At 47.8% G+C, this 24,504-nt stretch overlaps 1 protein-coding gene across 1 annotated transcript in view; it reads right to left on the reverse strand.

Annotated features, from left to right (window-relative positions):
• Positions 1-24,504, reverse strand: part of MUC13 (mucin 13, cell surface associated) — a 774,931-nt gene that overhangs the window by 709,349 nt on the left and 41,078 nt on the right. Inside the window, exon 2 of the mRNA XM_078682060.1 lies at positions 10,292-10,693. Coding sequence (XP_078538186.1) covers positions 10,292-10,693 — 402 coding nt within the window. The remainder of the gene's footprint in view (positions 1-10,291; positions 10,694-24,504) is intronic.

A 24,504-nucleotide genomic window follows, 5' to 3' on the forward strand; every position in this document is an offset into this window, starting at 1 on the left:
AATGCAAAGAGGTTTCTTGACCTCAGCAGTACCCTACAAAATGGACAGTATATTCTCAATCTTTTATATGCCTTACAGTTGCTGGAAAGGTTGGCAGTGGTGAAGTGTGCTGCTCACCAGCACCCTCGAACGATGTTTCTAGGGATAATACCCGAGCGAATTCAGCTGCTATAAGTGCTGCGCTTTCTAAAAACGCCTATGTTGGTAAGTATGTTGTAAGAACTGATTTATTTATTGGCCCACTTTAAAGGATTTGTCTCAATTGTAGGAGCACACCTCCAAAAGTGAAAAACGATCCTTGCTCATGCACCAATGTTAAATATATTTGCCACTGCAACCCATTCTTCTGCACCTCTCTTCTCTTCAAAAGACCAACGCTATTTCCAATAGTTTGTCACCTGCTAGACAAGGTATTAAGGTCTTCCCTTCTGCTCAACCTTCCCTTTGGGCTCCTTCGTGCATGTACAGGTAAACTTTATTCAACTGCCCAAATGCTCAAAATATTCCTATGCCCTAGTAATGGTGTGTATATTTTCAGGCTTGATGTAGCGTATTCATGTGCCCTTGCTGATGCTAACACAGCAGCTAAGTGGTTACTCAGAGACATCATTCTTAGGTTTGGGACACTGAGCCAGATCAGTAGTGATCGAGGGACCCACTTCGGTTCAGCAGTAGAGTAGGCAGTTTTCTGCAGATCAGATCGCAATCTCCAGTGTGCCTATTACCACAGGTCAGTGGGCAAAGCAGGCAAGAATAATGGGACACTGAAGAATTAGATAGCTAAGACATGTTCCAAAACACAGCTAAATTGCCCTGTCATTAGCTGTGTGGCCTTTGAGAGTGATCTTTTCCCATAAGACAAAATAGAGCTCATATGAAATAGTCATCGGCTGATCTGTGATGCTCTCATCAAATCTCTGCCTCGTCTACCAAGGTAGATTTACAGTTAAATGATGGTGCTATTCTACCGTATTTTATGAAGCTTATACAATGTGCTTCCAGTTTTCGTTCTCAGGGGCAAGCTACCTTATCTGAGTGTCCCACCAAGGTCTGCCATTCTCTACAGCCTGGTGAATGGATCAATGTTTGTGTATTCCAGAGGGGAAGACCACGCTACAACCCCACATACCTGATATGTACCAGATATTGCTCATCACCAACACAGCTGTCCAATACCTTTGTTTGGTGACTTGGATCCACACATCTCACTGCAAATTAGCTGTTCAGCCTAGAGACAAGGTTGCTTCTGCCGCTGCTTTAAGGCTATGCCTGGCCCTGCACCATCTGCTGAGACTGTTTCTGATGTGGCCCCATCATCTATCGGTGTGTGTTGGAAAATGGCCCTCTCTACAGGGTCACTCCCACATTTTTTTGCCTCCCTCCTCCAATTTTTGTGACCCCATTTTTGTTAGCCTTAGGACTTTCCTCATTTTACCACTAGTAACCAACGCTAATGTACATGTACTTTCTCCCTAAGACATGGCAACATTTGTTCATACCCAATTGGCATATTTAATTTACTTATGTCCTTTGTAAAGTGCCCTACATATGCCCGGGCCTGTGAATTAAATGCTACTAGTGGGCTTGCAGCACTGATTGTACTAACCACTTAAGTAGCCCCTTAACCATGTCCCAGGCATTCCGTTGCAGACCCTGTGTGTGCAGTTTAAACTGTTATGTTTACCTGGCAAGATAAACCTCTGGCCAGGCCAAAAACATCCCTTGTTATACATTTATTTCACCCCTAAAGTAGGCCCTACCAGAGACCAGGGTGCAATGTATTTAAAAGCCAGGACATGAACCCAGAACCCTAAAGGGACTTAAATAGCTAGTCTGCTGGCCTCCTGATCTGAGCCTCAGGGGAGCAAAAGGCTCCCCACACTTCCTGTACCCGTCTTCAATGAGCTCCTCACCCCCAAGAGGTGCCTTTCAGATCATGGGCTGTTGGAAATATTTCTTATGATCTTAAAGTCAAACTTTTGGGCTCTTCACAAACAGGCCAGTTTGACCCAGAACTACCTCTCTCGCACAGAGAATCAGCGCAAGCCACCGCAAGTTAATCTTTTTTCACAGCAAGCATCATCTGCCGGCATGGATCGTCACCACGATGCCCCAGCCTGCCTGGCCACGATGCCCGGCTGGCTCTTTGCGCCACGCTACTACCGGTGAACTCTTACCTAGCGAACGGGACTCTTGGCACAAAACTTGAGAAAGTAAAACTTCAGATGGGCTAACCCGAGACTGTATCCAATCCACGCTCCATGGCGGTCAGCTTGAACTTTTGACTTTGAACTGGTCCAGTGCGACCAGATATCCTTGCTGGCATTTTATGCTGTTAAGTGCTATTTTACAGTTTATTCTTTAAAAATTCATAACTCTGGTTATATGATTGGATTTTTGCTGCTTTAGTCTTGTTTTATTTATTACAGTAAGCTCTATTTTTCTCACCTAGTGTTATTTTTTGTGGGGTGTTTTCACTATTTTACTGCTTGAAGTGTTGCACAAATACTTTCCACATTGCCTCTAAAGTTTAGCCTGACTGCTCAGTGCCGAGCTATCAGAGCGTGAGCACAGGTTAATTTAGAGTTTGCCTGCTTCTTAACCTGTCTAGGATTGTGGTTGCTGCTTGATTTGGGCTCATACCCTAGTCGACCAAGAACCCAATTTTTAACAGTGGGTCAAATACTTTATGCTCCTCTCCATGCCTGTTCCACTACCACCATTTGTTGCTGCCTTAACAGCTTCTCATCACTCCTGCGCCCTTCCAAGGTAAGTCACCTCCTCCTCCTGGATCTCAGATCTCTGTGTATGTGTGGCCTTGAGCATCTGTCTGCTGATGGGTACATTCTTGCGGCAGAATGGGGAATTTTCTGAGACCGAACTTTACTGCACCTTCCATTGCACTGAGTTACCTCTTTTCTGCCGGAAAAGTAGACACTGAACAATACCTCTCCCCCCTTTTGGATATGCACACACTTATCTGAGGATGTGAGAGATAGCATTCCTTTGATCGGAGTGCCCATGAGTTTTAATTACATATGCCTTCAGGTTTCCATCTCAGGCATTGACTTCTTCTTCCACTCTTTCCTCCCAGGCCTTGAAAAGTTTAATAAACATTTCAATTGTAATATGCCATATGCAACATGTCTTGCAACGACTGAGCAAGGGCTTACTTTTGAGCACAGCGGAGCAAATGTCTCTAGTATTTTTGTTGGACACAGAAAATATGATTTAACAGTGGAGACCATTTATTTGAGTCACCTCCTTTTGAACAGTACCTTCCCCTCAGACTGTTGTTTCTCAAACATCACCCACAAAGAGGTCATGAAGACCAGACTGGGACTTGTTATGCAAATGTACAGCGTTCCAGACGTAAGACACTTTGATGATCATCCCTTAGAGAAAAGAGGAGCAGGCAGCTATTTCAACTACCTTCTGATTCTTCTCCACTTTAATTCCCATGTATGGAATGACTGTCACTTTAGATGAGATGAGAAGAGAAGAAATGCAGACATTTCGGAATAAATAGCAAATTACACCTCAGTAGCTTTGTGATACGTGACAGAACAGTTAGATGCCACTGCCAAGATGCAGATTCAAAACAAAATAGCTTTAGATTGTCTCTTTATTTATTTATTTATTTATTTCAAAAGTTTTATATAGCGCTGGCTAGACCCGGAGGTATCAGAGCGCTTTACATGAGCATCAGATCATAGTTACAGGTTACATCATTACAAAGGTTACATAGTTCGTACCGCATGGCCACATAGTAACTTGTAAGGTCGAGATAAACAATAAGCACAAATACGAAAGGGGAAAAGCAGGCTAGGTGAGAGATTCAGGGGAGGGGGGGTTGGAGCTGGGGAAGTAGACAGATAATGAAGGCGGGAAAGAGGAGGGTAGTGTGAGAGACACAGCATGGGAAGAGGAGGGGAAGGGTGACGGGGACACAAACCGTTAGACGAGTCAAGGCAAAACGTCCAAAGTCCAGTAAGCTGTGATCCCAGGGGAAGTGCCTTCACTTCCCAAACTCTGTTGCGAGAGGCTCCCTTTACGCAGTGGACTCTCTCAGAGTGGTGTCTGAGACTCCAAGGCCTTCATACTGGATCCTTCCCCAGAAAGGGGAGAGGGAGTGCTTTGGCAAGGGGTGCCATACCAAACCTCAAGTGTGAGTGGCTCCCTTGGCGCAGTGGACTCATTCAGCGGGTTCGCTGAGACTCCAGAGAGTAAATATTGGATCTTTCCCCAACAAGGGGAGAAGGAGTGCTTAGTCAAAGGGCACAAAGGACAGGGGGGTAGGCAGAGTAGCAGGCAAGGGGAGAGATTCGGGGGAGAGGGGATAGTAGCTAGGGACGAGACAATAAGGAGAGACGAAAAGAAGTCTGTCTAAAGACCGACTGGGTAGGTGACGACCAAGGAGGGAGTCCACGGCCCATCTCCCCTATAGCTAAACCAAGTAGCTCCATCGGGCATCAGACAAAATAGTTCAGTCTCAATACATTGAGAGAGGAGGGAAGGATAGACATAAATAGAGGGCGGATGCGGTAGGAGACTGCAGGAGAGACGAAAGGAAGTGCAACAATGTGGTTCAACAATATATCAGGAAAAGATCAAACAAGTAAACATTATATAAACAGTCAGTAATACATTAGGGGAGGAGAGAGAGGAGTGAAAAAGTAGGGGGGTGGGGGAGGAGGGAAAGTGAGGATAAGGGGAGAGACAACCGTAAAGACGAAAGCAAGTCTGTCTAAAGACCGACTAGGTAGGTGACGACCAAGGAGGGAATCCACGGCACATCTCCCCTATAGCTAAACCAAGTAGCTCCATCGGGCATCAGACACATTATTTTAGTCTCAGGTGGCGAGGGAAGAGGTTCACAGAAAAAAAAACAGGGTGGGGGACAAAGGGCAAGGGCATGTGAGGGCAGAGGACAAAAGCTGGAAAGAGTAGGAGCGGAGAGGGGGCAGTGTTGGGGGAAGGTAGAGGAGGAAGGTAAGGTCGGGAGAGACACGGGACCGTTAGCCCGAAGTCCGGCTGTGTAGTTGAATAGTCTAAGGAGGGAGCCCAAAGTCAATCTCCCCCATAGCTAGCGAGGTATCTCCACCGGGCATCATACAGAAGTAGCTGGGTCTCAGCTTTTCTCCCCGGGCTGTCAAAGTCGCCATCATGGGATGTTTCAGCCTAGATGAGTTTGCAGCATTGGATCTCCCAGCAGGGGTGGTGTACGCGCAGGGGCACATCAAAGCTGAAATGCGTAGGAGGGTCTCAGGAAATCATCAGTATGCTAATCTGCCCTCGTAGTACTCTGTTGCTTCGCCTAACCTTGGCTAATCGGCGGCGTCTGCCAACAGCCCACAACTCTCCACTTGTGCCGCCCACTCGCTCATGTGGTGTTCGCCAGGGATTACCTGGTACTACGTCGCGTTCTTAACTTTCGTGGGGGAGGGTTTGCGTGACTTCTTTGCCTGTGCTGGTAGTCCGCTGCTCACTATTCTGCCCCTGATGTAATGTGTTGTCTCACAGAGCCTTGGCTACTTGGCGATGGCTGCAAACATCTTGTGACGCTCACTCGCACTCGTGGTGTTGACCCTGGGGGGAGGAGCTTGTGCTTGTGGCCTCCGCTTTATACATCGCTCATTTCCGTCTTAGCTCGCTTCATTGTTGCGAAAACTTCCCACACAAAAATGGCGGCTGCCCGGTTTTAGGTTTCAGTTCCTTTTTTTTTTCTTTTTTTTTTCGGGGGGTGTCTAGGCTCTGGATTTCCCCGCTACTGCCCCCTTACTGAACCCACCGGGGGTTTCATCAGGGCAGAAGGAGGTGGTGGGGCATAAGAGTCGCCTCACTGACCTTGAAGTGGATTCTTGATGTTCTTAGCGCAGTGACGGGTCGCTACCCGGTTCTTCGGCTTCCTCGTCCTTTCCGATTTCAGAATCTACATTTAATTCCTACTTATGTTAGGCGAATGGTTCATTAAAATGCCGCCATCTTAGGGTCAGGCATGGTGTGCGTAACTGCCAGTTACACAGTCGTCGTGTTTACAGATAGTCCGTTGGGTGTATATTCTACAGAGCCAGCTGCTGTGTACCATTGAGGCATCTTCGCCAGTTCTGCCGTATCTGCATTGCATTTCACTGGCCGTTCGTTCTGAAGCCTCCCGCCATTTTGCCCTGTGGTCCGATGAACTTCATCGTTGTAGCGCATCTCCTCACTCCAATATCGCCTGCGCTACTATGCCACACTTCGCTAATTCTGTAAACATGTATGTATGCCAGGCACTGTGCATCTGTACCTGTATACGTTGCTGTCGTTATTCCCTCATCGCGCTGGGTCCGATGCTTTTACACCGCAGGGCGCCGCCATCTTAGCCCGCACGGAGCTTTTCACATCCCCAGGTCTCGTTTACGAATTGCGACCCTTCGCTCCGGTTTTTCTGTCTATTTCTGTTGTTTCCACGCTCCGGACACCTTCCGATTCACAGCGCTGGTGTTTTTGGTCAATAATTCGTCCGCTTGACGCCGGAAATTTCCATATCTTGTCCCCGACCGGCGGAGGTCGCTTCCAGCCCTGCAGCGGGCGGCCGGAAGGTTTGGCCATTAGCGGCCAAAGGAGAGGTCTGTGCTATTGTAGGGACCGAAAGCTGCACTCATCTTCCCAACACTTCACTTAGCATACATGAAAAATAGATAATATTAAGGAGAATGTAAAGATATTACATTGAACTATAAAGTGACCAAGCCCTAACAGCATCTGATGTGGTTGGGGGTGTTTCGGCTCTTGGGGTATGAAGATGTATGAATCCATTATTGGTATTGTTCTGCAAGGTTGCTATATTTATAGCTGTTAGGCTAATATTGTGCATCATCCAACCACTTGCACAAATAATAGCACTGACACATGTTTCTGCTGGCTAACACTCATGATGGTTAGAAAAGTGGGAATAATGAGATTAATAAAGAAATTATGAGATTACACTTAATGTGACTACTGTAAGAAAAATAGTTTCCTTTTGGAAAAAAAGGGGGGCTGTGAAAACAAACTTTAAATATTGCCTGTATTATGCTAATTTACTCTCATATAATGTTGTGTAACTAAATGCACATATAGCCCTCAACGTATTAACAATTTTGAATCCAATATTAATGTAATTTTATAGTAGTTTGAAGCTTTCTGTAACACTAAACATGTTTCCTAATTTTCATAACTCTAGTGGGCTCAAAAGCCTTGCACATTTCCTAACAATGTAACCTTGTTTCAAAGGTTTTGTGAGAATAGTGAGACAAATATTGTGAACATGAATGATATCTTCCCATCAACACCATTCAGCACCTCCTAGGGGAGGTTTTCGCTGAGAGCAACAAGTTTCTGTCATGCAATGAAGTTTCATTGACTTCTAAGAAAAAAACTTATATAATGTTGATTTTCTATAAATGTTAAGCTCCAGCTGACTTTTTCTTGGATATTTTGTTGCTCTGCTTGCTATTTTGAATTAAACACTAGCTGCACTATAGCCTTCTCGACTTGTTGTGTTTTATTTTTACCAATTTCCTTCTTGCTAGAGTTGCATTGTTGAGTTTTGACCTTTATACAGAAAATTGCCATGAATTTTGAAGAGTTGTGTTATAGTATTTTATGACTTTTTCTAATAAAAAGGATTCAAACTAAAAAAAGAGAGATTTTGCTCTATTCAGCTCTACAGACGTTCTTTACAGCTATTCGCAATCTGCTACTTAAACAATCATGTGAAGTGGAGTATCCAAAAGCACAGGCAGTAGCTAACTGTGAGAGTTACATAGTCAGTGTATCACGGGCCACAGAGCATCAAGCATTGGCATAGCCAATAGGTCTCGCCTTTGGGACCTTATGCAACACTTAATGTTGTTGCACCAAGGATATTGTGCTGGATAACTAAACACTTATAAGGTCCCAAAGGCGAGACCTATTGGCTATGCCAATGCTTGTTTTTTTTTTAGCTTTCTGCTTTTGTGAAATAAGACACTACATCATAAGTATTAGTTTTCAAAACATGTTGTTTGTTATCTCTACACAGAAAGCAGTCTAGGTATGCAAGGGTTTGAAGTCAAGTGATTTTTTTTTTCTTTGCACCTTTCCTCGACCAATCCTGTCCTTTCTGGCACTTGTATAATGACAGGGTTTTCGAAGCTTCATTAACATACAGAGCAGGGACATATGACGGTCATTAGCAGTGCAAGCTTTATTTGCAAACAGACCTGTTAAAGTAAAGTGCGCCGCAGCCCAGCTGTCTCCGCAGCCCCAGTAAGTGGACATTTACAGCATAAAGGATGACTGGCGAAGGGAACCTGGAATACGAGTATGAGAACTAGAGAAAAGAGAAGAATGGAGGAGAGTGGGTATGAGGGCAGGGGAGGGAGTGGGGTGAAATTGGGGGGGATTGGGAGTGAGGCCTAGAGAGCAGGAGAAAGGGATGCACAGGGGGTGAGCAGGTAGTAAAAGGAGGTCTGGCAGGAAGTGCAGTGAAAGTGAATAATACTAGAATGAGAGTGTGAGGGAGAGGAAGGGAAGGGAAGGGGCGAGACGGATAAGGAAGGAGGAAGAGAGTTGGATAGAGAACAGTGAGACTGAGAGGTAGAAGGCGAGGAAGGTGAATGAAGTAAAAGAGGGAGGCAAAGAAGGTTTGCAAAGGAGAGAGAGAGCAGAGGAGAAAGTGGATTGACAGAACAGAGATGGAGAGCGGGGAGTAGAATGGGGATGAGAAAGGCTTAGTGTAGGTGAGACAAGAGAAGGGAATGAGTTGGAGTAGAATAAAAAGTGTATGTGTGTTCGTCTGTCTGCTGAAATCCAGTATTGGGAAAGACATAAATACAAAGATGACCAGAATTGAAATGTTGAGGTAGACATGGCGGCCAATCACGTATTAATGGAAGGGGACCCCTGTATCCTGACAAACTTCAGAGAGGGTCCCCACGTAATACATAAAGAGTTTGGGTGCCAAAATGGAACCTCACAGGACACCACATATAAATGGAGTAGACTTGGAGAGATTTATATCCATATTTACTGTTAAAGAGCGGTTAGCGAGAACAAATTCAAACCATTTTAGGACAGATCATTTAACTTCAAAACGTTGATTAAGCAGGGAGAGAGCATCGATTTATGATCGATTGTATTAAAGGCCATTGTGGGGTAAAGTAGGTATGTGTTACATCCCTCCAATGCAGAGGTCTTCAAACTTTTTGATACTTTTTTTGAGACACGGTCTGTGGTGGGGAGGGGCATTGAAGCAAGGTGCGCGTGACTGCAAAAGGAAACCAGTGAAAAGACGCGCTCAGTGATGAGGGAGGGGGAAGGAGTTTTGCGGAAGGAAAATTGAGAGGCAGAAAGATGGCGGCTGCGCGCGTGCACGTTTGCGTGCACACAAGCTTTAGGCCACCAAAAGCCTGTGGCAGCACATTGTAAACCCACACACTAAATGTCTCGTGGAGCAGCACATGCGCTGACTCAGCGAGACTTAAAAAGGAAATGGCCCCTGCAGGGACGTAACATAGGGCCCTGCATATCTTGCGGTGCAGTGGGGGGCGCCAAGCCTTCAGCCCCCAACCATTCATGACGCCCCATTCAGCCGAAGTCGAGTGAACATCTGTGCGATATGGGTGCCTCTCCTTCAACCCCTACACACATTTGAATAATAAAATACAGCAATAATCAGGGTTCAGTCAGGCCCTCGGGACCCTGTGCCAGCAGTGCCACTGCACCTGCTGCATCAATGGAAACTACGCCCCTTAACAGTGAATAAATGCTGGGTGTGTGAGACATGCCTTGCAAAACGCACTGACCACAAGGGACAAAATACACATCGTAGATTAATCAGGGAGTTGTGCCCCACATGGAGTGTACTTTCCAACAATCAGCCCGAGTGTTATTTAGGGGTCCATTTCAAGATGGACTCCTACATAAACGGGATTTGGATATTGAGCTAATAACTCTGCTATTACCCGCAGCTCCCTGGTCCTAGCTGAATCCGAGCGTAGCCTTTCACAGCAAAGGATCCATCTTGGACGAGCAGCTCAAAGGCTCATCCTAACAAGACACACCTTCTTGAGCGGCTTGATGCTACAAATAGTGTCCGCGGCTGTTACGATTCATCTTCACGCAAAACATATGCAATATCGCACTCTTAATTGCATAATGGGAATCTGCAGACAGAGCAGCAACCGTTTGCAGAAGACGAAAAAGACACGAGCCACATAGTTGTTTACTGTCGTCAGGTAGTCCTGCGCCTAAGCATCGATTATATATGGGTTTAAAACATTACCTGCGCTAGGCGTTTCTGATGATGCGGAAGTAGTGTTAGTCGGCGTAGCTGTGGACTTGTCAGCAGCTGTGTCATTGGTTTTGGTTGTATCTGTTTCCGTGGGACCCGCAGTGGTAGGAGTAGGTTGGGTCGCACCTTGCCCGGCCGTTACACTGGTGGGTGAGGATGGGGTTGTGACTAGTTCTGTGGTTGTTGCAGGACTGGGAGATGTAGCTGCAGGAGTTGGTTTTATTGTTGTTGGAGTAGTCACGTCGATAGTAGATGTCGCAGGGGTGGCGGTAGAAGACTCCTCTGTACTCGTTGCATCGGAGGTGACGGTTGTGGATGCATCCGGTGTAGTCGTCACAGTGGTGGTGGTATCAGTTGAGGTTGCTGGCGGTGATGGTGACGCTGCGAAAGTGCCTGCATTGGGATCATAGATGTATATTTAAGAACAGAAAGAATAATTCAAAATGTCGCAGTCAATCTGAGAGCCAACATTATTTTGATACATGCGTCAGCCCAGCCACACAATGTCACTTTGTCGTAAGAATATTGTTCTTTTTTTATGCGCCCACTTTGTCTAAAATATGTTTCCCTTATTGTCATACCGAATAATTTCTATGTTAAATTAAGAGCACGTTTGCTCTTAAATTATGTGACGGTTTTTTAAATTTTGCCAGAAGAAGCTCATCATCTTTGATGAATAATTACTTCATGATTTAACATAAGAAAATAAAACCATTATATGCGTGTGCCTCGTGAAGGTAAATAGTCTGATGGATTTTCCGTGGCCGTTTGCAAAACACAGAAAAGGTTAATTAACGATTGCATATTTCTAGCGCCTTTTATTGTTTGATGCCGCGCTAAGTAGCGCTTTACAATCTCCAGCACAACTTCAAAGATCTTTCTGATGTGTGTTGCACGAAAGAGAAACGAGTTCTAATGAAGACTATAGTTAGGGTGACCAACTGGTATTGGTGCAAATTCAGGACGGTGAGTGTAAAAATGTAGGGCAAAGGGTCACAATTCAGGACACAAATTCAGGACAGGAGGTCAAAATTCAGGACAAAACTTCAGGACAATTGGATACGTTTTACAGACACATCAGAGGTCATGCAATAGTATATAAGTAAGCCCAGCCATATTCAAACATATACAACCATTTGCAAACCGATCCATCACGTATCCCTCTATCTATCATTTCACTCATTCATCCTTTCACTCGTATTCAAAAAACTTTATTCGATTCATAAAATGGATCATAAAAGTACTGAACATACAATATTTCATACACCATTACAAAAAAGTTTTGTTTAAATACACATTTTTTCTAAATTTAAAAAGGCATAATAATAAAAACAGATATATAATACATGATTTTCACCAGGATATTATGTACAATGTGATGCTAACCATAGACCTTCCTGATCTTTAGTGAAACTCTGATAAAATTTAGCATGGCACAGCAGATTTCTACGGAGGATAAAGCTGACAAATAATCGTACCCTTCCTTGTAAGTGCAGGGTTGCCTCCCTTTCAAGATTGGTTTAAGAAACCGAAGTCTTGGATCTTGGTATAAGGAACAAAAAAGGACCACATGTATAGTGCTTTGACTATCCCTGTTGTTACATGGACATGGGGGCAGCCTCTCACACCAACCCCCTTGTTTCGGGAAGGCAAGCAAAAAATGCAAGAGGTCCAGTCTGAACCTTGTTAGTAGGAATCGCCATTGCACATTAAGGGTGAATGTTAGGTAAAACTGAGGTTGGGGCTTACGAGCATGAACATTAACATTGTCCGTGGGTAGTGGATTCAGTGATTTCCAATACATTGCCTTTATGTCCACCTTAGGATTTCCCTCTATTTTTTCGGGGTTGTCATAATAGGAACCTAATCCAATTTTATTAAACATGTTACAAACATAAGACAACCAGGGGATCTGTTTTGAGTTTTCTAGAGCCATGCAATCAATGATAATATCTTTGGTAAGTTGCAGGTTTTCTGATTTCCATATTTTGCCCCATAACAATAAAGGGGCCAGTCGAATCGTATCTGAAACACTGACCATTCCAATTTCCTTGTGGGAGAAGATGTTTGAGCAGCTTTTGGGAACTGACAAAACCCTTTTTATGAAATTATTTTCCACCACCTGTATCACAGATGGTGTTTCAGTTCCCCACACCCCTGCCCCATAGGTGGCCACCGATATACATTTTGATGTATAGAGGGTTTTAAGGTGCGTAACATGTTTTTGCCCCAGTTTGCTACAGAAGCGAAAAATACCCTCTATAGCCCGAGTCGCACTCTGGGCTCGAACCTTCATAACTGGTATCCAACTTAATTTGCTATTAAACAAATTACCAAGGTAGTTAAAGTTTTCCACTTTTCCAATTATGCGATTATTGACCAAAAACTTCCCAATGTTTGACCCTTTAGGGCCACAAGACATTACAAATGATTTATCAAAATTCACTTTTAAGTCAAGATCAAGCATGAAAGTATTAAAGGCATCTAGACATACTTGCATGCTGTTTCCAGTTAATGTCATTAGGACAGTATCGTCTGCATAAGAAAGCATGGGAATACTTTTACCTTTAATTTTTGGAAAGTCACAACCCTGGTTTAGTAGGTACTTTTCTAGCCCATTTGTATAAACCAGAAAAAGAAAAGGTGCCAAAATGCATCCTTGACGCACACCTTCAGTGGAGGCAATTGGTTTTGTCATCTCACCCCCAGGGCCAAATCTAACTGACACAGTTGTTACTGCATGTAACCGACGAAGCAATGTGACCAAAGGTTCCTCAAAACCCATGTCGTCCATCATTCGCCACAACCTATGTCTACAAACTGTGTCGAATGCACTTGTCAAATCCATGAAGGCAAGATGTAATGAGGATTTTTTTGCCTTCGTGTATTTGCCCAGAATTAGCGCCAGGTTGAGACACTGCTCATTAGTCCCCATTCCACGCCTAAAACCATATTGGGAGTCAACTATAAATCCTGTAGAATCTGCCCAGCTTTCTAATCTCGCAAGGATTACCCTACCCAGAATCTTGCATGACGCATCTATTAAAGAAATCGGGCGATAGCAACGTGGGTCGCCCCTATCACCCTTCTTAAAAATCGGCACTACAATTGCCTCCTCCCATGTACCTGGGATGCGCCCGACCACAACAGCCTTAAAAACATTCAGTAGTATGGGTGCCCACAAACTAACATTAGATTTAAAAAGGTCCAGAGGGACAGCATCTGGGCCCGGGGCTTTTAGTGATAATCCCTTCCCTAAGGCTTCCTCAATCTCTATCAGTGTAAGTGAAGAGCTGAGGGTCAAAGCCGAGGGAGGTGCCACCCATTCCCCTGTCCTTTCCATACTTGCCATTATTAGAATAGAATTGGGATTAAAAATCTTGGTAAAGTGTTGAACCTATTGTTCAGCGGTGACCTGCATAACTATAGACTCTTTATTATCGCTCTTGAAAAGAGGGCGATTTAAAACCTCCCAAAAGAGTCTGCTATCTTTTAATTCTGCTGCCTTTTCAAGGTCTTCCCAGGCAATGTTTTTTAAATCCTGCTTTCTTTTTACAATTGCCTCCCTATAAGCCTTTCTGCTAGTTCTTACAAGCTCTTTGTTTCTTGGTTTTTGACGCAGGGCTAGTTTTAGCGATCGGTGTATAACAGAACACACGGAATCAAACCATCTATGCGCCCTGTGACCACCCTTCCCCTTGGGTTTCCTAAGGTGCTTTGCTGCATGGCCACACAGTTTCTCAAAACTGTCGATAACCACATGGGGGTCAGATACAGGAACTAAACAGGATTCTATTTCCATTTTACAATTAACAACAATATCTTCCTCCAGTTTTGTTGCGTTTACCTTCCCCCATTTCATGGTAACGCCTTGATTCTTGCTGTACTTAATTGATTGTTCCCAGATCTTTGGTGATTCTTGTGCTGGCACGCACAATGACAATATTAGGGGGTTATGGTCACTTGCAGGATTAGCCACCACCTACAATTTCTCAACATATTTGAGGAAGCTGCTGGATACCAGAACAAAATCAATTGTACTCATCTCCCCCCTTGTACCCTGAAAAGTTGGTATATGCGGTGTGTCGGGGGCAGACCCAGGATCTACCACACACAAGTCATTCATGATGATAATATTATTCAGAGCATCCCCCTGAGGTGTGTGTTTGAAGTGGGTCAGGGGCTGAGCATTTACGTCCTCCAGACCACACACGTTCGAGCCTCCAAAACTGCACAACGTGCAGTTGAAATCGCCAACCCAGATGACAGACGATAGAGGATGTCTGCTACGTACTTTACCCACCGCCTCCTCCAAACTTTGAATTATCGATATGTCATATCCATTGAAGATGTTATAATACCAATTGATTAACAACACAGGTTCTGGGAAAAGATGTTCTAATAACAGCAGTTGATACCAATTTGTGTCCATCAGTTTTGAAGTTTTCAACTTCTGTAATTTTATAGACAATGCTGTCGTTATACCACCCTTTGCCCTCCCAGAATTTGAGGGAGCGGCCAAGACAGCAAATGATTGAAAACCCTCAATGTCACAGGTATTCCTAGTCCAAGTCTCTTGTAAGCACAGGATTCCATGGGCTCCCACAAAGTCCAGCCATGCCTCATCTTCCAATCTGGCTGTTAGACCGGCAATGTTCCAAGACATTAGGGATATTAAAGACGATCCCTGTATCCCGTGGTTGTCTCCCAAAACATCTCCAGTACCTGAAGGATCTTGTTCCGGTAGTAATATATGTTTCTCGCAACCCAAAGGGATATTTCCCCCAGAAGTGGCGATATTCTCTTCATTCGGGGGGCCAATGCTCACGATATCGCGATCAACATTCACCAACACTAAGTCATCATTGAAAGGTATCCCTAAATCTTCCCTCTTTCCTGAAGCTAGGACGATAGACGCATTGCCCTCAAACCCAGTTGGTGGTCAGTCTACCCCGTCCAAACCCATTAATGGATCAAAACGATTCATCAATGGGATATTATTGTTAATTGAGGTCCATCCTGGGTATTCCGCACCCTGAAACCTTGGTCTTCGTGGGTTGAACGGGACTTGAGTAAAAGGACCCATACTTGGTGGTCCCATAAAGGGGCCATTTATCTCTTGCCAAGGGGCATAATGGTTTTGGGGGCCTTGATTCATGTTCAAATTATTTGCCCAGCCTGCGTGATTTTTACCATTTGTTCTTCGGCCGTAGTGGTTAAGGTTTGGGGCAGTATGATAGAGTCTGGGATAAAAATATTCCAGACCCACACACTGGATATCCCCCATCCTACCAAACCTCGCTTTACTACAGATTATATCTTTTACCCAGATGTCTCTAAAGTTAATCAGAATGCAATCTCCCTCCAGATCTTTTTTGCTTGGACCAACCCAGGGAACCCTCCGCACACTTAGTATTCTTGTGGCAGTACTTTCGGTTAGGGGCCTGTTATTATTTAACCAAAATTTTGTTTTATTTAAAAGGTCCTCCATTTTCTCATATTTGTTCTCTGCGATTAATGGAACACCTATCAAAATTGCCATAAACGGGGCAGACTCAGGGGGTATATTTACATAGATCTGTTTACCCTGTAGGGGAGTTTTGCTAGGGACTAGGGGTTTACAAACTGGAGTTTCTTTCCCTTCAGTATTGGACAAGGTTGGCGCAGCTGTGTTTGTTGGTGTAGCCACCACCATAGAGTTATTTGGGTTGTATCCTGCGGTAGTCACCGGCTTAGATTTAGACAAGATAGTTGGTGCTGTACAGGAGATAACACCACTAGAATTTACGGACGCTGCAGTTTTAAATTGCTGTGCTTGTGTCTGATTATTCTTAGCACACTGTTTAGGTAAACTCGTATTACTAGTCTTATTACCCCCAGCAGCAACAGGTTGTTTGCTATTCCCCACAATACTCTCCAATAAGGCGGTGTTTTTAGATGTTAAAAACTCCAATTGGTCTAATTTTAGATTAACAATTTGGGTTTTTTCCATCAAAGGGTTCAGCAGGCTTTTTATCAACTTCTCAAGGCTGGCCATAAGGTCCTTATCTTGACTATGGGTTGGTTTTTTATTTAAGTTTGAAATACTATTTTCCATGTCCAAGAGCTGGGATCCTATCTGTGAGAGTCTCTCCTCAAAGGGATTTAGGAGCTTTTTAAGCGTTTCCCATACCATAGTCAGAAAATCTACGTCTTTCCCTTTTATGACGCAGTATGGCACCCCATTAGTTTCATTCTCGATAACGAGATTCTTATTTTCATGAGTTACCACCAGCAAATCTGTATCGATCTCTGGTGCTAAATCAGGTGGCTGTATGTTCATTGGGGGCAATTGTTGGGGTAGCGGAAATAGAGCCTTCGTAGGTAACTGCGCCTTTGCAATCTTGGCTTTTTTTTTTGCGTATGCTGTCAAGTGATTACGCTTCCTTTTATTTTGTGGCCCTCGTTGTTTAAAACAAGAATTTCCCGTGCCCAGTTCCATGGGTTTAGGGCTTAGTGCCATTTCCAGGGGACCACCCTCACCTTCCTTCTCTTCCCCGTCTATCCCGACCATGGAAGAAGTTAGGGAATTAGTGGATAATACTAATGTTGGTGAGCCCCCCTGTGATGTAGATGTGAATGTGGTCGGTGCTAATGGCTGATGAATATCTGCCTTAGTTTCAATCACAATGAGAGGTGCTCCAGTGAGACGGTCAGGAGTTTTGGCGAAGGCTATTGACCCCAATGAAGATATTTTGGCTGCTACTAACTCCTGTGTTAATCTCTTTGCGGCATCTAATTCAATAGAAACTCGGTGCTGCATTTTGGCAATCTCTGTATCAATGGCTGTGTGGGTCCTGGTGATGAAATCATCTAGGGTGCCATTTTTTAGTCTGGACTTGGCTGCCCTCTCTTTATACTCACGGGATGACATAATGGATAAAGCAAGTGAACCGAAAGGTTAAGGCCAAGGAGAGTGGCCCAGTCCAGTCTCTCCCAGCCTCTAACGGCCTCAAACGGCCCGCTCTTAGCCCGGTCTTCGCCCCGAGCTGCGTCCCGCGCTGCGGGAGTGCTGTACCTAGATATAGGGACCGTGATGGGCGGTGGGCGGGCCAACGGGGAGAGCGGACCGGAAGGTCTCTCAGGGTCACGCAGGGACTCCTGGGCAATGGAGTCTCTGCTCACGCTCGCAGCCCCGCTGTGCCTCTCACCCAAGCCCGAGTCCTCAGCAGCGCCAGGTACCAGAGTCCAGCCCCCAGCAAGGAAGGCGAAGCGGCACCCACGGAGCGGGTGCGGCGAGCTTCAGGCAGCAGGCAGTACCGAAATCCCAAACACACGCCAGGTACAGGCGCGAATCAAAATTAATGGCGTCCCAGGGAAAAGTCTGAAGCAGGAGATAAAATACCCTCCTGTGGGCGGTGGGCGGGCTAACGGGGAGAGCGGACCGGAAGGTCTCTCAGGATCACGCAGGGACTCCTGGGCAATGGAGTCCCTGCTCACGCTCGCAGCCCCGCTGTGCCTCTCACCCAAGCCCGAGTCCTCAGCAGCGCCAGGTACCAGAGTCCAGCCCCCAGCAAGGAAGGCGAAGCGGCACCCGCGGAGCGGGTGCGGCAAGCTTTAGGCAGCAGGCAGTACCGAAATCCCAAACACACGCCAGGTACAGGCGCGAATCAAAATTAATGGCGTCCCCTTTCACTCATTCATCCATTATCCATCCACCCTTTCACCCTATCCATCTGTACACTCATCCATCCACTCTTCGACCCATCCATCCACTCATCCTTCCTTTCTCTCATCCATTTATCCTTTCACTCCTTCACTCATCTATTCATCCTTTTGTCCATCTACCCCCGTTTCACTCACTCATCCATCCTTACATCCACCCTTTCACTCATCCGTTCATGCATTCACCCTTGCACTTATCAGTTCATCAATCCATCCACCATTTCACTCATCCATCCACCCACTCACTCATCATCCACCTTTTCGCTCAACCATCCTTTCACACATCCATCCACCCAGCTACCCTTCTACCCATACATCCAGCTATTTACCTTTTCTCTCTTCCATCCTTCCACTCACTCATCAATCCATCCATCCTCTCCCCTTATCCATCTATTCAATCTTACATTTATCCATTCACCCTTTCACTAATTCATCCAGCCATCCACCCATCCCTTCACTTACTCACTCGCCCACCTTTTCACATTAATTTTGAGCTGAGCCTTTTTGAGAAGAGGCCCGTCAAGAAAAAAATCAGTTCCTGGATATTCCTCGCTGCGGGAGCCATTCCAGGACTGGGACAGAAGCCACCCAGGGCAGAGACAGGATCCACCACAGGGGGGGACAGGAGCCATCACTGGGGGGTGGAGGGGCAGGAGCCATCACAGGAGGGGGAACTGGATACACCAGGGTGGGCACAGGGGTGGGCATGCAGTATTCTATTATCATCTTGGTCTCTTCCAGGATGGGGTAGGGCTCCTCACCCCCTCCTGGACAAGACGAGAAGACAGTCTCTCTCTCCAAAATGTTAGTTTTGCCATCCCCCACTGTGATGTACAGTACGTAAAGGAGATACTCCAAGAGAACTGATTTAACTGATTGTCCTCCATACTTTGTTAATCAGTGTGGGTGCGATTGTGCCATTTCTTAATTTTATTACATTATAGACTGCATGTTTGAAGAACTGAGGTTTGTTTACAATTTAGTGACAGTAATTAAGCTCTGTGAAGAGAACCACGTGCTGCCTCAGTGTAATCAGGGCCGGTACTAGGATGTTTGGTGCCCTGAGAAGAGGTGCTGACCCCTCACTGGAACCCTGAGAAGAGGCACAGAGCCCCCCGTTGGTCTCCTGAGATGATGCGTTGACCTCCCGCTGGTACCCTGAGAAGAGGTGCTGACCCCCGCTGGTGCCCTGAGCAGAGGCTGACCCCCCGCTGGTACCCTAAGAAGAGGCACAGAGCCCCCCGTTGGTCTCCTGAGATGATGCGTTGACCTCCCGCTGGTACCCTGAGAAGAGGTGCTGACCCCCGCTGGTGCCCTGAGAAGAGGCGCTGACCTCCTGCTGGTGCCCTGAGAAGAGGTGCTGCACCCCGGCTGGTGCCCTGAGAAGAGGCACTGAACCCTTCCCCCCCACCGATGGTGCCCTGAGAAGAGGCGCTGACCCCCGCTGGTGCCCTGAGAAGAGGCACTGAACCCCCTCTGGTGCCCTGAGAGGAGGCACTGAACCCCCTCTGGTGCCCTGAAAAGTGTCACTGAACACCCCTATGGTGCCCTGAGAAGAGGCATTGAACCCCCTCTGGTGTCCTGAGAAGAGGCGCTGAACCCCCTCTGGTGCCCTGAGAACAGGTGCTGAACCCCCTCTGGTGCCCTGAGAAGAGGTGCTGACCCCCTCTGGTGCCCTTTGAAGAGGCGCTGACCCTGGCTGGTGCCCTGAGAAGAGGCGCTGACTCCCTCCCGCTAGTGCCCTGAGAAGAGGCGCTGACCCCCCCGCTGGTGCCCTGAGAAGAGGTGCTGACCCCCCGCTGGTACCCTGAGAAAAGGGTGCTGACCTCCCGCTGGGGCCCATGAGTAGAGGCACTGAACCCCCCTCTGATGCCCTGAGAAGAGGCGCTGACCCCCGCTGGTGCCCTGAGAAGAGGCGCTGACCTCCCGCCGGTGCCCTGAAAAGAGGCACTGAACCCCCTCTGGTGTCCTGAGAAGAGGCACTGAACCCACTCTGGTGCCCTGAGAAGAGGTGCTGACCCCCGCTGGTGCCCTGAGAAGAGGTGCTGACCCCCGCTGGTGCCCTGAGAAGAGGCGCTGAACCCCCTCTGGTGCCCTGAAAAGAGGCACTGAACCTCTCTGGTGCCCTGAGAAGAGGTGCTGAACCACCGCTGGTGCCCTGAGAAGAGGCGCTGACCCCGGCTGGTGCCCTGAGAAGAGGTGCTGAACCCCCTCTGGTGCCCTGAGAAGAGGCGCTGACCCCGGCTGGTGCCCTGAGAAGAGGCGCTGACCCCCTCCCGCTGTTGCCCTGAGAAGAGGCGCTGACCCCCGCTGGTGCCCTGAGAAGAGGTGCTGACCCCCGCCCCCCCCCCCCCGCTGGTGCCCTGAGAAGAAGCGCTGACCTCCCACTGGTGCCCTGAGAAGAGGCACTGAACCCCCCTCTGATGCCCTGAGAGGAGGCGCTGACCCCCGCAGGTGCCCTTAGAAGAGACGCTGACCCCCGCTGGTGACCTGAGAAGAGGCGCTGAACCCCCCTCTGATGCCCTGAGAAGAGGTGCTGACCCCCGCTGGTGCCCTGAGTAGAGGCGCTGACCCCCGCCGGTGCCTTGAGAAGAGGCACTGACCTCCCGCTGATGCCCTAAGAAGAGGAACTGAACCCCCTCTGGTACCCTGAGAGGAGGCACTGAACCCCCTCTGGTGCCCTGAGAAGAGCTGCTGAACCACCGCTGGTGCCCTGAGAAGAGGCGCTGACCTCGGCTGGTGCCCTGAGAAGAGGTGCTGACCCCGCTGGTGCCCTGAGAAGAGGCGCTGACCCCCGCTGGTGCCCTGAGAAGAGGCGCTGACCTCCCGCTGGTGCCCTGAGAAAAGGCACTGAACCCCCTCTGGTGCCCTGAGAAGAGGCACTGAACCCCCTCTGGTGCCCTGAGAAGAGGTGCTGAACCACCGCTGGTGCCCTGTGAAGAGGCGCTGACCCCCTCCCGCTGGTGCCCTGAGAAGAGGCGCTGACCCCCGCTGGTGCCCTGAGAAGAGGCGCTGACCCCCGCTGGTGCCATGAGAAGAGGCGCTGACCCCCGCTGGTGCCCTGAGAAGAGGTGCTGTGCTCCTGCACAGATGAGATCGGAGAGCTATGAACTCTGAGCCCCGTCTGATCTGCAGAGGGAAAAGTTTGACTTTGATGTTTCTCTCTGTGATTCTTGTTTTTGTGTACATCTGTACAGCTCAGATCATTGAACAAAAAGAAACAAGAATTGGCAGGTCTGGCCATTTTTGTCTCACACAAACTGCAGAGACATGACGCATTCAGGTCTGTTTGCATCTGAATAGATGCCCCTTCTCCTGAAGCTGCAGCCCCTCCCTCTCAGTCACCTTCAAGCACCGCTTAACAGCTCATCAAGGGCTGAAGGTGTGAAGGTTGCCATCCCGCTGTGCCTCTCCAATGCTGCGGGGTATCTGAGCTTAGGAACAGCATCAGAGTCAAGAAGGGCGGTGGGTGAAAGCTGTGCGGGCTTTAGGGTGGTGCGAACGGTGCCCGGTACCCCCTCTGGTGCCCTGAGAAGAGCTGCTGAACCACCGCTGGTGCCCTGAGAAGAGGCGCTGACCTCGGCTGGTGCCCTGAGAAGAGGTGCTGACCCCGCTGGTGCCCTGAGAAGAGGCGCTGACCCCCGCTGGTGCCCTGAGAAGAGGCGCTGACCTCCCGCTGGTGCCCTGAGAAAAGGCACTGACCCCCCTCTGGTGCCCTGAGAAGAGGCACTGAACCCCCTCTGGTGCCCTGAGAAGAGGTGCTGAACCACCGCTGGTGCCCTGTGAAGAGGCGCTGACCCCCTCCCGCTGGTGCCCTGAGAAGAGGCGCTGACCCCCGCTGGTGCCCTGAGAAGAGGCGCTGACCCCCGCTGGTGCCCTGAGAAGAGGCGCTGACCCCCGCTGGTGCCCTGAGAAGAGGTGCTGTGCTCCTGCACAGATGAGATCGGAGAGCTATGAACTCTGAGCCCCGTCTGATCTGCAGAGGGAAAAGTTTGACTTTGATGTTTCTCTCTGTGATTCTTGTTTTTGTGTACATCTGTACAGCTCAGATCATTGAACAAAAAGAAACAAGCATTGGCAGGTCTGGCCATTTTTGTCTCACACAAATTGCAGAGACATGACGCATTCAGGTCTGTTTGCATCTGAATAGATGCCCCTTCTCCTGAAGCTGCAGCCCCTCCCTCTCAGTCACCTTCAAGCACCGCTTAACAGCTCATCAAGGGCTGAAGGTGTGAAGGTTGCCATCCCGCTGTGCCTCTCCAATGCTGCGGGGTATCTGAGCTTAGGAACAGCATCAGAGTCAAGAAGGGCGGTGGGTGAAAGCTGTGCGGGCTTTAGGGTGGTGCGAACGGTGCCCGGTTAAAATTACGGGCAAATGGCGTCCGTTAAAGAATCCTTCACGGACGACGGACAGACAAACGAAATTACAGACTGTCCGTGAAATTTACGGACGGTTGGTCACCCTAACTATAGTCCTCATTGCAATTGTATTTGTACCATAATTCGCAGCCTGGCCTTTCAAGGGAATTATTGGCAGCATCGGGGATTACAAGTGATGCGGTATTATAGCATCCGGTTTTCCAGGTGCGGGAATTTCGCTTTTTTTACGAGAGACCCATCATGCAAGTCATACGTGGAGTACTTTGTCCTCAGATACAATCTCAAAGGTAGGAGTTCACATGTGGAAACCTGTGATCTGTATTAATATCCGCTTGTTATTCCCCATTACGTTGGCGTCTCTTGGTGACCAAATCATTATGACCTGAGGTGGTACCGGGAATCTGGTATCACAGATGGTATCAGTAGTTTATGGGGGGGTGGGTAGGGGGGAGGTATTTTCGAACGGTAAAGTTCTAGACACATAATGAGGTCGATTGCAGGGAAAACAGGATCCCCCTAGGCCTAGGGCGATTCTGGTGGGCGACAATAATCTTTACTGTGTGATGATTATACGTAATGTTATTATTTTTAGAGTTCCGTAAATCACTAATGCCCACAATTGGTTTAGAGGGCCGCATCTAAGGTACCACTTTAGAATTTCCACAAAGGATACATTTACATCCATGCATATTTAGGGGCAGATTTACAAGCCCCTTGTAGCCTGGGTTTCACCCTCCCCCACACAAAGCGCTCAATCTTTCTTTGAAGCGATACAAAATGGGATGATGGATGGAGTGTTTGAACAAATCAAACACTCACCCCCAGTCAACTGATCTGGGTTTAATCCATCACCATTCTTTAGTTCACTCAGCCACCCCAGTTCAGACATGGCTATATGCAAATCAGTCTGACCCTGTGCCTTGTGGGCACAGTCCAGCACCAAACTGCCAAGCCATGTCTTCCCTGGACCCGAAACAAGCATCCGGTCCAGGGAAGACATGGCTTGGCAGTTCGGGCTGGACTGTTCCCATGAGGCACAGGGTCAGACTGATTTGCATATAGCCATGTCTGAACTGGGGTGGCAGAGTGGGCTAAAGAACGGTGATGGATTAAACCCAGATCTTTTGACTGGGTGTGAGTGTTTGATTGATTCAGATGCTCCCTCCATCACCACCCTCTTTTGTACCGTTTTTGGCCGCCATAAGTGTGGCAGGGTATGCTCAGATGTGAGTCCCTTGCTCACTTTGCCACTGGATTCAAGCAAGCCGGGCTGAAGACGGCTGGAATGCCAAAAACCGGTCCTCGGAAGCTTGTTTCCGGTCCTGGGAAGTCATGACTTGGCAGTTCGGGCTGGACTGTTCCCATGAGGCACAGGGTCAGACTGATTTGCATATAGCCATGTCTGAACTGGGGTGGCAGAGTGGGCTAAAGAACGGTGATGGATTAAACCCAGATCTTTTGACTGGGTGTGAGTGTTTGATTGATTCAGATGCTCCGTCCATCACCACCCCCCTTTTGTACCGTTTTTGGCCGCCATAAGTGTGGCAGGGTATGCTCAGACGTGAGTCCCTTGCTCACTTTGCCACTGGATTCAAGCAAGCTGGGCTGAAGACGGCTGGAATGCCAGAAACCGGTCCTCGGAAGCTTGTTTCCGGTCCAGGGAAGACATGGCTTGGCAGTTCGGGCTGGACTGTTCCCATGAGGCACAGGGTCAGACTGATTTGCATATAGCCATGTCTGAACTGGGGTGGCAGAGTGGGCTAAAGAACGGTGATGGATTAAACCCAGATCTTTTGACTGGGTGTGAGTGTTTGATTGATTCGGATGCTCCGTCCATCACCACCCCCTTTTGTACCGTTTTTGGCCGCCATAAGTGTGGCAGGGTATGCTCAGACGTGAGTCACTTGCTCACTTTGCCACTGGATTCAAGCAAGCCGGGTGAAGACGGCTGGAATGCCAGAAACCGGTCCTCTGAAGCTTGTTTCCGGTCCAGGGAAGACATGGCTTGGCAGTTCGGGCTGGACTGTTCCCATGAGGCACAGGGTCAGACTGATTTGCATATAGCCATGTCTGAACTGGGGTGGCAGAGTGGGCTAAAGAACGGTGATGGATTAAACCCA

Source organism: Lissotriton helveticus, chromosome 3_1 (assembly GCF_964261635.1).
Source record: "Lissotriton helveticus chromosome 3_1, aLisHel1.1, whole genome shotgun sequence".
NCBI classification, from domain to species: Eukaryota; Metazoa; Chordata; class Amphibia; order Caudata; family Salamandridae; genus Lissotriton; species Lissotriton helveticus.